Source organism: Pantherophis guttatus, chromosome 2 (genome assembly GCF_059756535.1).
Source record: "Pantherophis guttatus breed Tessera chromosome 2, ASM5975653v1, whole genome shotgun sequence".
NCBI lineage: Eukaryota > Metazoa > Chordata > Lepidosauria > Squamata > Colubridae > Pantherophis > Pantherophis guttatus.
In genome coordinates, this window is record NC_142064.1 from 261,122,010 (window position 1) to 261,132,918 (window position 10,909).

Consider the following 10,909-nt stretch of genomic DNA (forward strand, 5'->3'; position numbering starts at 1 on the left):
ACCTTCCCCTGCTACAGTCTGTTTGTTGTTGGTTGCCACTCCATTCGGATCCCTTGCTCAGGCCCCTCCACTTTCCCTGCTCGGCTGGACTCTGCTGCATTGCCCTTCCAGTCGGTCCCTTCCGGAGTCTCCTCTCAGCAGGTGGATTACGCGGCTGGTGGTGGTCAGACAGCCAATCAGCCAGTTCTTCCTCTCTCCCCTCTTTATCTCTGCTGCTTGTTGGTCTGTCCTACCACTTCCTCTGCTCCTCTGTTCATTCCCCTGCCTGCCTCCCTTTGTCTCCATCTCTTTCCCCTTCCTCCTCCTCCTCCTTTCTCAGCCTTTCCTTACACACTTTTCCCTACCTTTCTCCACACTCCACTCTCCTTCACATTCCTTTCTCCCCCTTTCCTCAACCTGTCCTCATGCGTCGCTTCCCCCTCTCACTTGGTGGGGTGGAGGCCAAGTGAGCCAGGAGACTCCCCTTCTCTGCCTCCAAAGAGACTCACCTGTCCCTCTCACCCTCTCTCTATCCCCTGCTCTCCTCCTCTTTCCTGCCAAAACATCCTCCTTTTCATTCCCTTCTTCCACCATGATTCAGTTAAAATGGCACAAAGCTCACTTAACAGGTGTCTCACTTGGCAGCAGAAATTTGGGGCTCGGTTGTAAGTCCAGGACTACCTGTATTAGGTATGTTCATTAGGATTATCTTCAGTTGTTTAGATGCTTTGAGATGTTCCAGAGAGCTGCGGTCAGCAAGCAAAGTCACCATATCAGAGTTACGTTTCACTCCTCTTATTTATTTTTATCTCGCCTTTATTATTTTTACAAATAACTCAAGGTGGCAAACCTATCTTCCTCCTCCTATTTTCCCCACAACAATCCTGTCAGGTGGTTTGGACTGAGAGAGAATGACTGGCTCAGAGTTACCAACTGGCTTTCATGGCTAAGGCAGGACTTGAACTCACAGTCTTCCTCTTCCAAGCAAGAGGGAAAAAGAATGTTATTGTCAAATAATGCATTTATTTCATAATGTATTTCATTTGTACCATTCTATTAACAATTCTTTTTGACTTTTGGCTTGAGAAAACTCACGTTTTCTATCTTGATAACAAATGCTATGTTTTATTTTATTTTTTTTCTGTCTTCTGTGCATCTTCTGTTTCTATGTATTGCACTGAATAAATTTATTGGCATAAAATTGCAATCCATGAGACACCTACTGTATAAAATTACAGTCAGTCTTACAATCAGTAATCCGATTGTTGTAGATAACCTACGTAAGTATAAAAAGATAGGAAAAATACTAGGATTTGTTTTTAAAAAAACCTATGAGGCTATAAAACTTATATTGAGTGTAATACTTGCTGAAGCCCTGCTGGGGTTTGTTGGATTATGACAATTATGTGTTAAAAGGAAACGGAAAAAACGGAGAAGGAAAGAAAAAAAGTTAAAAGATTACAGAATATACTGAGTCATCGACAATCATTGATTGCAACTAACATTAAACAAACAAGCATGATCCATAAATGGGATGGAGAGCTGTGACAGACATATAAAATCATGATTGACAGGCTTATCTATAAGGTATCTTTAATACTGATACATCTCAACACATGATGTTAAAGCCGATAAACCTCCTAGGACACTTCATTTTTTTTTTCTCCAGACAAATAGAAATGCTGATCAGGTTATTCCTTTATAATGATTGATTGACTGACCAGGATGGCATAGAACAATAAAGGAAGCTGAAGTAGCAAAAAGTTAAGGAATCTCTGCTTTAAAGGCTTTCGAGATCCCTGCTTGGCAAAGAGGAATTTTTCTAAATTTTGTTTATGGATGTCCCTTCTTTGAGGGGAGTGTCATGCAGGCACCTTGGCTCAAATAGAAAGAGGGCAGAAGGGTCTCTCCAACCAAGGAAGCATCTGAGAATGTATGGAGCAGAGCTGCGGACCTGGCATCAAAAAAGTTCACTTGTCCCCCTTCGGAGTTGAGAGAGATGCGGATCTTTGTCGGCTCCTCAGTCAGGACCAGCTCAGAGTGTTTTGACGGAGATATGGCTGTGTATTTTCCTTCCCATTTCTGAAACTCCCAGCGCCTGGTCTGCACATCAATGTTTGTTAAGTTCAGTGGCTTGTTGGCAACCCCTATACCCCATCCTGCTCTATCTCCTACCATAACTTCCCAGAAATGTCTTCCTGTTGAGAACCTCTGACAGCCAAGGACACAAGGATGATATACAAATCTGTTGCGGCCTGAGACAGAATATTTTCCTTCAACTGGCTTAACTCCTTTGACGCTTTTTAGATCTTCGGAGACGCCAAGGCGGTCAGGATGGGCTGTGTCTGGATCCAGAGTTACATTCACTGTAATGGGGAAGGGAAGGAAGGGGAAAAAAAAAACAGGAGCTTCAGCTTGAGGCCTAGTTTGTGTCTTCAACTCCCAAGGGTTTAACTCTAGAGTCTCCTTTGTGAATGGAGTTCAGCTTCCAACACCACCACTACTACCCAGAACTGGAGGAGTCATTGTTTTTTTCAACCACACCTCACCATTGCCTTGTCCAAGGTTCTCCAACTTTGGCAATTGTAAAGAATTGTGGACCCCTGGCCAAGTCCTTCAAACCCTTCATAGTGCTCCACCTGTTCCAGCCTCCATACACAATTCTCATTAGCTTCCATCTTGCATATGAGATTAATGGGTTTGGGAGTGAAGAGTAGTTGGCTTTGCCTTCAGTGAGTTGCTTTGATGGCCCAGGTTGAACAGGGACTCTGCCTGGAGCCTTAATCCAGAGGATCAGGCAGAGCAAGTGGCAGTCATGTTTCAATTGTGAACTGGCACAGTCAGAAGTATCCCCCAGAGGTAACTTAGGACATTTGATAGGATGTGAAGAAGATCCGCCCTTTTCTCTGCGAGCATCAAGGTATCACAGGCATGTACAAAAGGGGAGGATCTTATACAGGACACTCTGCTTTCATCAGTCTGATGGCCCACAAGGTGGAGGCAACCCTGATGCTCCAACTTTGCTATGTGCTTTGATCCAAAGGACCTAATTTCTCTGCTCCCAAAGACCTGGTCTCTCACCAACTTATACTCAGGCAGTAAAATCAATAGCTTGATAGTGTTATTAGCTTGGTAGGAATTCTATGTGTCAGCCCTGGAACCATTTCCCACACACATATACAGACCTTGGCATTTCAGGGTGGCCACAGTGAACAAGATCGAGCTGTGAGAGGGGGAAGGAAGAGACAACTGGGGATTGTAGCCATAATCAAATTCTTTCTCCTGAGAACCAAGAGTTTTCCCACCAGGTGCAAGGAGGTGTGGTCTCAGACTGAGTGACCCTTGGACTGTGACCTGATTGGACCATGTAATAGACTTCATGGGGAGGGAAGGGAAAACTTTACTTTTAATTAGGGGGAAACCCGAGGGGGGCTCAGAGTCGGGTTTCCCCAGATGTGCCAATATGTGCCTAATAAATCTATACTTTGAGGAACATGCCTGCCTTGAAGTTTTGATTCTGTTGGGTCTGTTACTTGGAACCCTGACACTATGTGCTTTTCAGTCCCACCCCATATTTTCCCATGTCTCCAGATTTTTCATTCTGTATCAAGATTGACTTCAATTTTCTAGATTATATATACATAATAATACATAATGAACAGAATAGACTAAAATTGGGATGGGATGAGATAGGATGGGATTGAGTAGAGTAGAGTAGAGTAGAGTAGAGTAGAGTAGAGTAGAATAGAATAGAATAGAATAGAATAGAATAGAATAGAATAGAATAGAATAGAATAGAATAGAATAGAATAGAATAGAATAGAATAGAATTGGGATGGGATGGGGTGGGGTGGGGTGGGGTGGGGTGGGGTGGGGTAGAATAGAATAGAATAGAATAGAATAGAATAGAATAGAATAGAATAGAATAGAATAGAATAGAATATGGATGAAAAAATAAGGAACTTCCAGCAAATGATAGCTAAAAATGAACAACAAATTAAGATAATAGAAGAGAAATCAGAGCAAGCAGAGAAAAGAATGGAGGAGATGAAGATTAACACAGGCAGACAAGGATTTGGTAATCAACTTAGAAATAGAAAAAGCCATTTCCTGAGATTCCAGAACATTGAAGAAGTAAAAGGGGAAGATCTCATTGATATGATGGCAGAGTTGATGGCAGACGCCTTGGAGATAAACAAGAATAGACTAGACCAGACCAGACCAGAACAGACTAGAACAGACTAGAACAGAATTCTTTATTGGCCAAATGTGATCAGACACACAATGAATTTGTCTCCTGTGCATAAGCTCATAGTGTACATAGAAACAGCAAGTAATAGGTCATGCATAATAAAATCATTAAAGCTTACTGAATCATCATAGTCTTTACGGTATCTACTCCTATATTTTTCTTTTAGGTGACTCTATCATGTTAAAGTTAATGGCATAAGAGCTCAAAATAGCAAGTGATTGTGATTCTTAGAACTCATATTTACCTTCCTGTAGTTGAAGTCCACTTTCCAGAGTATCTGGGGAAGAAAAGGGAGGGATTAAGCATCTCATCACTGGAATTGGAGCAACAGAAGGGCCTCCCTCATATACCCTGATTTGCTTTCCTTGGACTCAAATCAGGAAATAAGGAATATAGAAAGCTACAAGCCAAAATGCCATTAGTGGCTATATATATATCATCAGATATACAGTATTTTTCAGACTATAAGATGCTCCAAACTATAAGACGCACTTAGCTTTTGGGGAAGAAAACAACAAAAAAACATCTGCCTCTCCCTCCCAGCAATTTGCCTCCTTGCAGCAAACAGTCTGGTCAGCTTCAGCACAGTCTGATTTAGCATGAGCAGCTGATTGTTGCCTGTATCTGCCTCCTGGAATACCAACGATTAGCTGTACCAGTCTGTAGCAGGGGTGAAATGCTCCCGGTTCGGACCGGCTCGGGCGAGTAGGTAGCGATGGCGGCGGGCAGTTCGGAGAACCAGTAGCAAAAGTCCCTGCCCCCGCCCATGCCTAGCTGAGCCGCGCGATCATCAGAGCCTTTTTTTTCTTTTAAATGGCTCTGATGATCCAAGCTCTGACGATCCCAGCTGAGTTACCTTAGCCGCTGGTCGCAACGCCTGCCTTGCTTCGCTTGCTGTAATACCTGCGATCCATTGCATCAGCAAGCAACTGAATCTCCCTGCCTGCAATCAAGCTCATCGGTGAACAGCTCTATCTGCCTGCCTGCCTGCCTTCCTGCTGTACCTTCTATTGCAGGGATTTCCAACCTTGGCAACTTTAAGACTTATGGACTTGTGAACTCCCAGCAAAACTGGCTGAGGAATTCTGGGAGTTGAAGTCCACAGGTCTTAAAGTTGCCAAGGTTGGAGACCCCTGTTCTATTGGGTAAGTTTTTTTCCCCTTTGGGAGCTTTAAAAAAAATAGTTAATTGGGTTTTTTTTTAGTTGTTCTTTTTTTAGACCTAGCCATTTAAGGTTTAGGAAGTTTTAAATTTAGCTACTTTTATATAAAAATAAAAATAAATTAAAATAAAATAATATTTGTGCAGCTTTCTGAGATTTAGTGTGTTTCTGTAGTGTTTCACTCTAACTACACAAACACACAAAATCTCACAAAGCTGTATGTGGAATTTTGTGTGTGTGAAGTGTGAAAGTTGGTTTTTTGGGCTTTTTGTGGCTGTGTGAGGTTCCTGCTTGTTGCAGGGGCCATTTTGGGTCTAGCACAGCTGTTTTTACATTGTGGGTGAGCCAGTTGTGTTGTGTTGTGTTGTGTGTGTGTAAAGTGGGAAAGTTGTTTTTTTGAGCTTTCTGTGGCTGTATGAGGTTCCTACTTGTTGCAGGGGCCATTTTGGGTCTAGCACAGCTGCTTTTATATTGTGGGTGAGACAGTTGTGTTGTGTTGTGTTTTGTAGGTTAAAAAAGGGAAAAGAAGTGACATTGACTTGGCCATGCCCACCCAGTCACCTTACCACCAAGCTCCGCCCACTAATTAAGCCACGCCCACAAAACCAGTAGCAAAAAAATTTAGATTTCACCCCTGGTCTGCAGGGATCGCCATTGCCTATTGTTGCCTCTGTGTGCCCTGTTTTTGGTCTCCATTCACCCCGTTTTCAGACTCCGCGCATGGAGGTCAAAAAACGGAGCATGCAGAGGTGGCGATCCCCACAGCCTAGAACAGCTGATTGGTGGTATTCCGGGAGGGAGATCCAACCAGACAATCAGCTGCTGATGCTAAATTAGGCTGTGTTGAAGCTGACCAGGCTGTTTGCTGTTTGCTGCATGGAGGCAAATTGCTGGGAGGCAGAGGCCGAAGGGTGGGGGCCAGCGGGTGGGCAGGCAACATTGGCTGTACAAAACGCACAGATATTCCCACCCACCTTTGTGTGGAGAGTGCTTCTTATACACCGAAAAATACAGTAAATATATTCTACTATATATTCCATATACCTCAACTTAGGTATATGGTCCTCAACTTACAATCATTTGTTTAGTGAAGTTACAACGGCACTGACAAAGTGATTTATGACCGGTTCTCACACTTAGTATTGTTGCAGCCTCCCAGGATCCTGGAATTGTCATCTTCAACCTTCCTGAGGAGCTTCTGACAAGCAAAGTCAATGGGGGAAGTCGCTTAACAGCCACATTCTTCACTTAACAGTTGTGATTTTCTGAATAACTGTGCCAAAAAAGTTCATAAAATGGGACACAGCTCACTTAAAAACTGCCTTCCTTAGCAACAGAAATTTTGGACTCAGCTGAAGTCGTAAGTCAAGAACTACCAATATATATTCCATTATACTTAGTGGAAACGTATTCTGCTTCCCTAGTGATCTGTGCACTTAGATTTGGGATACAAAGAATACAGGTAGTCCTCGTCTTATACCCACAATTGTACCCAGAATTTATGTTGCTAAGTGAGAAACTTGGTAAGTCAGTTTTCCCCCATTGTACAACTTTTCTTGCCACATTTGGTAGGTGAATAACTCCAGTTGCTAAATTGGTAACATGGTTGTTAAGTGAATCTGGCTTCCCCGTTGACTTTGCTTGTCAGAAGAACACAAAAGATGATCACTGCAACCGTCATAAATATGAATCCATTGTCAAGCATCTAAATGTGAATCATGTGGCTCTGGAGATGATAAAATGGTCATCAGTGTGAAAAACAACCATAAGTCACTTTTTTCAGTGCCATTATAACTGTGAACAGTCACTAAGTGAATTGTTGTAAATTAAGGACTACCTGTAAATGGACAATTATGAGTAGCTAATGTTTCCCGTTTTTAGGTGGCATATCTTTAATGGGAGAAGTCAGAAAGCTCCTCTTCCCCTCCTGGTGCCAAGACAAGAGGCTTTTCCCCAGAGAAATGAGAATGTCTCTTCCACTGATCCGGAAATCGATTCCTCTTTGATCCATGTGACATTGGATCCCAGAATCACTCTTGGATGCTCAAAATGTCATCCGGGGTGAAACCCTGGCAGCTGTTTTTTACCTCTCAATTTTTTCATGGCACTTTTCAGAAGCCCAGGGATATCACCGTAATCCCAGATTGTCCACTTCCTCTTCTGATCCAAGGAGGTTGTTAATCCCCATGTCTTTACAAGCACCCAGTCTGCAGGCTGAAACGGATGTACTGGATGATCTAGTCCAGGGTATTGATTTTCCTGCAGATAATGGGAAAGAAAATTCACAACCCCATGGAGTTGTCTTACATATTGGTACAAGGTCAGTTCGCCCACCAGTAGGATGGACCTCTCCTCTGCCTCTGCCTTCCGAGTGATCTTTAACTGTTCACACAAACCTTAGCTGTGAAATATGGGTCACAATCAAAGGATATACTATTTGGCAGCCCAAACCCAGGAATGAGTTCTTCAGTAGGACGTTTACTACTTCATGCTCTCTATTAGTCCTGCAAGCAAAAGCCTCAGGCCATCCTGTGAAGGTCCATGCTAGTCCCACAACATACTTAAAGCCTTGCTTTCTAGGTAATTCAGTGAAGTCTATTTCCCAAATTGTCCCTGAGTAGTTGCCTTTAAGTTGGACTCCTAAGGGGTGGGCGCCTGGCTACTTTTGGATTATTTCTGGCATAGATCAGACAAGATGCTACATCTTGGGAGGCTGCGGAATAGAGACCCTTGTCTACTACACAGCATGTCACTTAGTCTACCAGTCCCTTTGACCCCCACATTGTGTGCTGGCATGTATTTGTTATAAATGAATCCTCTGAGGTGTATTTGGTAGAATAGGTCTGCCCTCTACCTTCCACCACCCATCCTTCCTCTCCCTGCCTCCAACTGATGTGGCCCATGTCCTGCCCTTGGGAGTCCAAGAGAGTGGAGAAGTGGGTAAGGAGAAATAGGAATGAGGTAGGCTGTTCATTCTAAGTGTGGTAGGGAGGCTTCCTTAGCAGCTCCATTTGCAGCCCAATTTCCTTTTGTGTAAAGGGGAATCTTAGAATGTCCCTCAACATGTAAGACTGCTACTTGTTTTGTTTGCCAAGCAGCCTCCAATAATTTTAAAATTTGTGGGCTATATTTAACGGTTGATTCTCTTGCATTTAATAATCCTCTTTCCTTCCATAAGGCTCCATGGGCACACAAGGCTCCAAAGGTATATTTGCTATTAATGTTTGTCCCACAGCCAGCTGTAAGGCTCTATTTAGAGTGACCAGTTCAGCCAGTTGGGCAGAAATGTTTACTGGTAATGGGTTGACTTCTACAACTTCCCATGCTGTCACCACTGCATATCCTGCCTTTCTCTGGCCTTCTACCATAAAGCTACCAGCATTCACAGTCAGCACTTGGGATCGACTGATCACAAAGATCGGGTCTACTGGCACAGACTGAATCCACTACCTGTACACAATCGTGATGCAATTCACCTGGGGCAAGAGTGTAGCTGGAATGAGTAGCTCTAATTGCATACCTCTAATTGTATGGCTGGGGAGTCAAGCAAGAGGGTCTGATATTTGGCTTGGCGGCCCCCCAGTCATCCAAAATGCTCCCTTTACTTCCATAATCTCTTGAACCCCCTTTGGGACTTTTACTATGGGATAAAGTGATAGTGTTAACTGTTGAGCTTCTTCAACTAGCAGGGCTGTTGCTGCCGCTGTTCCCAAGCCATCCCAATGCCAGAGCCTAATTTCTGGGTGAGAACTTTCATTGCAATGCCTTCCCATTCCTGTACAAATAGAGTAAAAGGCGTAGTGGGGTCTGGAAGCCCCCAGTGCTGGTGCTCCCATAAAGCTCCCTCTCTTATTTGTGTGAATGTTTGTTGGCGTTATCTAATCCATTCACAGATTTTCCCATCCCCCCCCTTTAACAGCCTCGTAAACGGGCTTGATGATAAATCAAAAATTAAGAATCTGAAATTCTACAAAAACCCAAGACTCCCAATTGTTTTCTGTTAACAGGGGGCTTTAATGGATTGCCTCCCTCCTTAGGCTAACAGTCTCCGGCTGTGCTGCAGAGATGCCATATCCTAAGTTTTTAACCTCCTGCTGTGCAATTTGGGCTTTTGTTGTTACAGGCACATTATAGCCTTTCCAGATGCCCCAACAAAAAGTATCTCATAGGTAGTCCGAGGAGCAATAGGTCTGTTAAGGACAGATCTACCGGCTCCTGTATCTATTAACACCTTATGTTTAGATCCCCCAATTTGGACTTCCACCAGGAGTTGGGGGAGCAATAGCTTCCTTCCCCTGGCCTCTTCCCTCTTCTTTTTCTGCTTGCATGGCTCTAGCCATCAGGCACCCACTCTTCCAATATCCTCCTTTCCTGCATATAACACACTGGTTGGGGCCCAAGGGGACCTTTCCTCTTCCATGCCCTGAACTCCCCTCCTCTTCCGGATTGTGTCCCCTTCCTCACAGCTTTTCCTGCCTAAGGGCATCTGCTAGGAAGATAGCATTTCGGGGAGCCTTCTGGATTTCTTTCTTATTTTCTTCTTACCCTCTGGAGGTAAAAAAAAAAACCGTTATCAGCTATCTCAACCAGTTCTCAAATGCCTTTCGCTGGACCTCCTTCTACTTTCTGTAACTTTCTTCTAATATCTTCTGCTGACTGCCCTATAAATATCATGTTTATCATTTTCTGAGGCTTCAGGATCTAAATCAGTGTATTGCCTGAAAGCCCGGTATATTCTTTCAAGAAAAGTCCTCAGGACTCTCATCTTTCTTTCTGCCTTATTTCAGATACTTTTGCAAGATTCTTACTTTAGGGAGCTCCATTTTGGATTCCATAGAAGACTAAAGATTGAGAATTCTGTAGCCTCATATTGTCCCCATCATCATCCGGATCCCTTTCTGGCTCCCTGAGGGGAAATTCCCAGCCGGTTGTCATTCTTATGCTCTCTCCATGCTACCCCCTCACCAGTCTCTGTTCCTCTGGTGTTAAAAGGGCATCCATCTGTGTCTGACTCCCATCTCAATATCAAAGCCACTTTTGAGGTTCCTCAGATTGTTGACCCCTGGTGGCTCTCTGGACTTTTCTTGGTAAAGATTCAGGAGTGGCTTACCATTGCCCACTTCCTAGGGCTGAGTGAGAGTGACTGGTCCAAGGCAGGGGTGGGTTCTACTTACCTTTACTACCGGTTCGGGATGGGAGCGCGCTTTGCTTCTGCACATGCGCACATCACCAATGACATCTGGGGCAGTGGGTGGGGCGTCCCGACGGTTTTACTACTGGTTCTTGTGAACCAGTCCGAACCGGGGGCAACCCACCACTGGTCCAAGGTTACCCAACTGCCCTTGTATCTAAGGAAGGATTAGAGCCCACAGTTTCTAGCTTGATTTCTTAACCAAAACACTAGATTGGCTTCTTCTACTTCTAAGAAGTTACTTATTCAAGAAGTAACTTGAATAAGTTACTTCTAGTTACTCAATAAAAGGCAGAGTGGCTTAAGGCAAGAAGGAAAAACAGTG

At 43.8% G+C, this 10,909-nt stretch overlaps 1 protein-coding gene across 1 annotated transcript; it reads right to left on the reverse strand.

The window, feature by feature from the left end:
* Window positions 1-1,812: 1,812 nt before the first annotated feature.
* LOC148115718 (E3 ubiquitin-protein ligase TRIM39-like) lies at window positions 1,813-7,660 on the reverse strand. The gene is made up of 3 exons (XM_087885226.1): window positions 7,481-7,660; window positions 4,476-4,508; window positions 1,813-2,345 (listed from the first exon to the last, which is right to left on the reverse strand). The coding sequence occupies exons 1-3, from the start codon at window positions 7,494-7,496 to the stop codon at window positions 1,813-1,815; spliced, it is 582 nt and encodes a 193-aa protein (XP_087741352.1). The 5' UTR covers window positions 7,497-7,660.
* Between the last annotated feature and the right edge of the window lie 3,249 nt (window positions 7,661-10,909).

Excerpts from the sequence above, each read along its gene's own strand:
- LOC148115718 (XM_087885226.1), bottom strand. Across the intron at positions 2,346-4,475 it reads TGGACTTCAACTACAGGAAG|TGAATGTAACTCTGGATCCA; the intron begins GTAAATATGAGT and ends TCCCCATTACAG.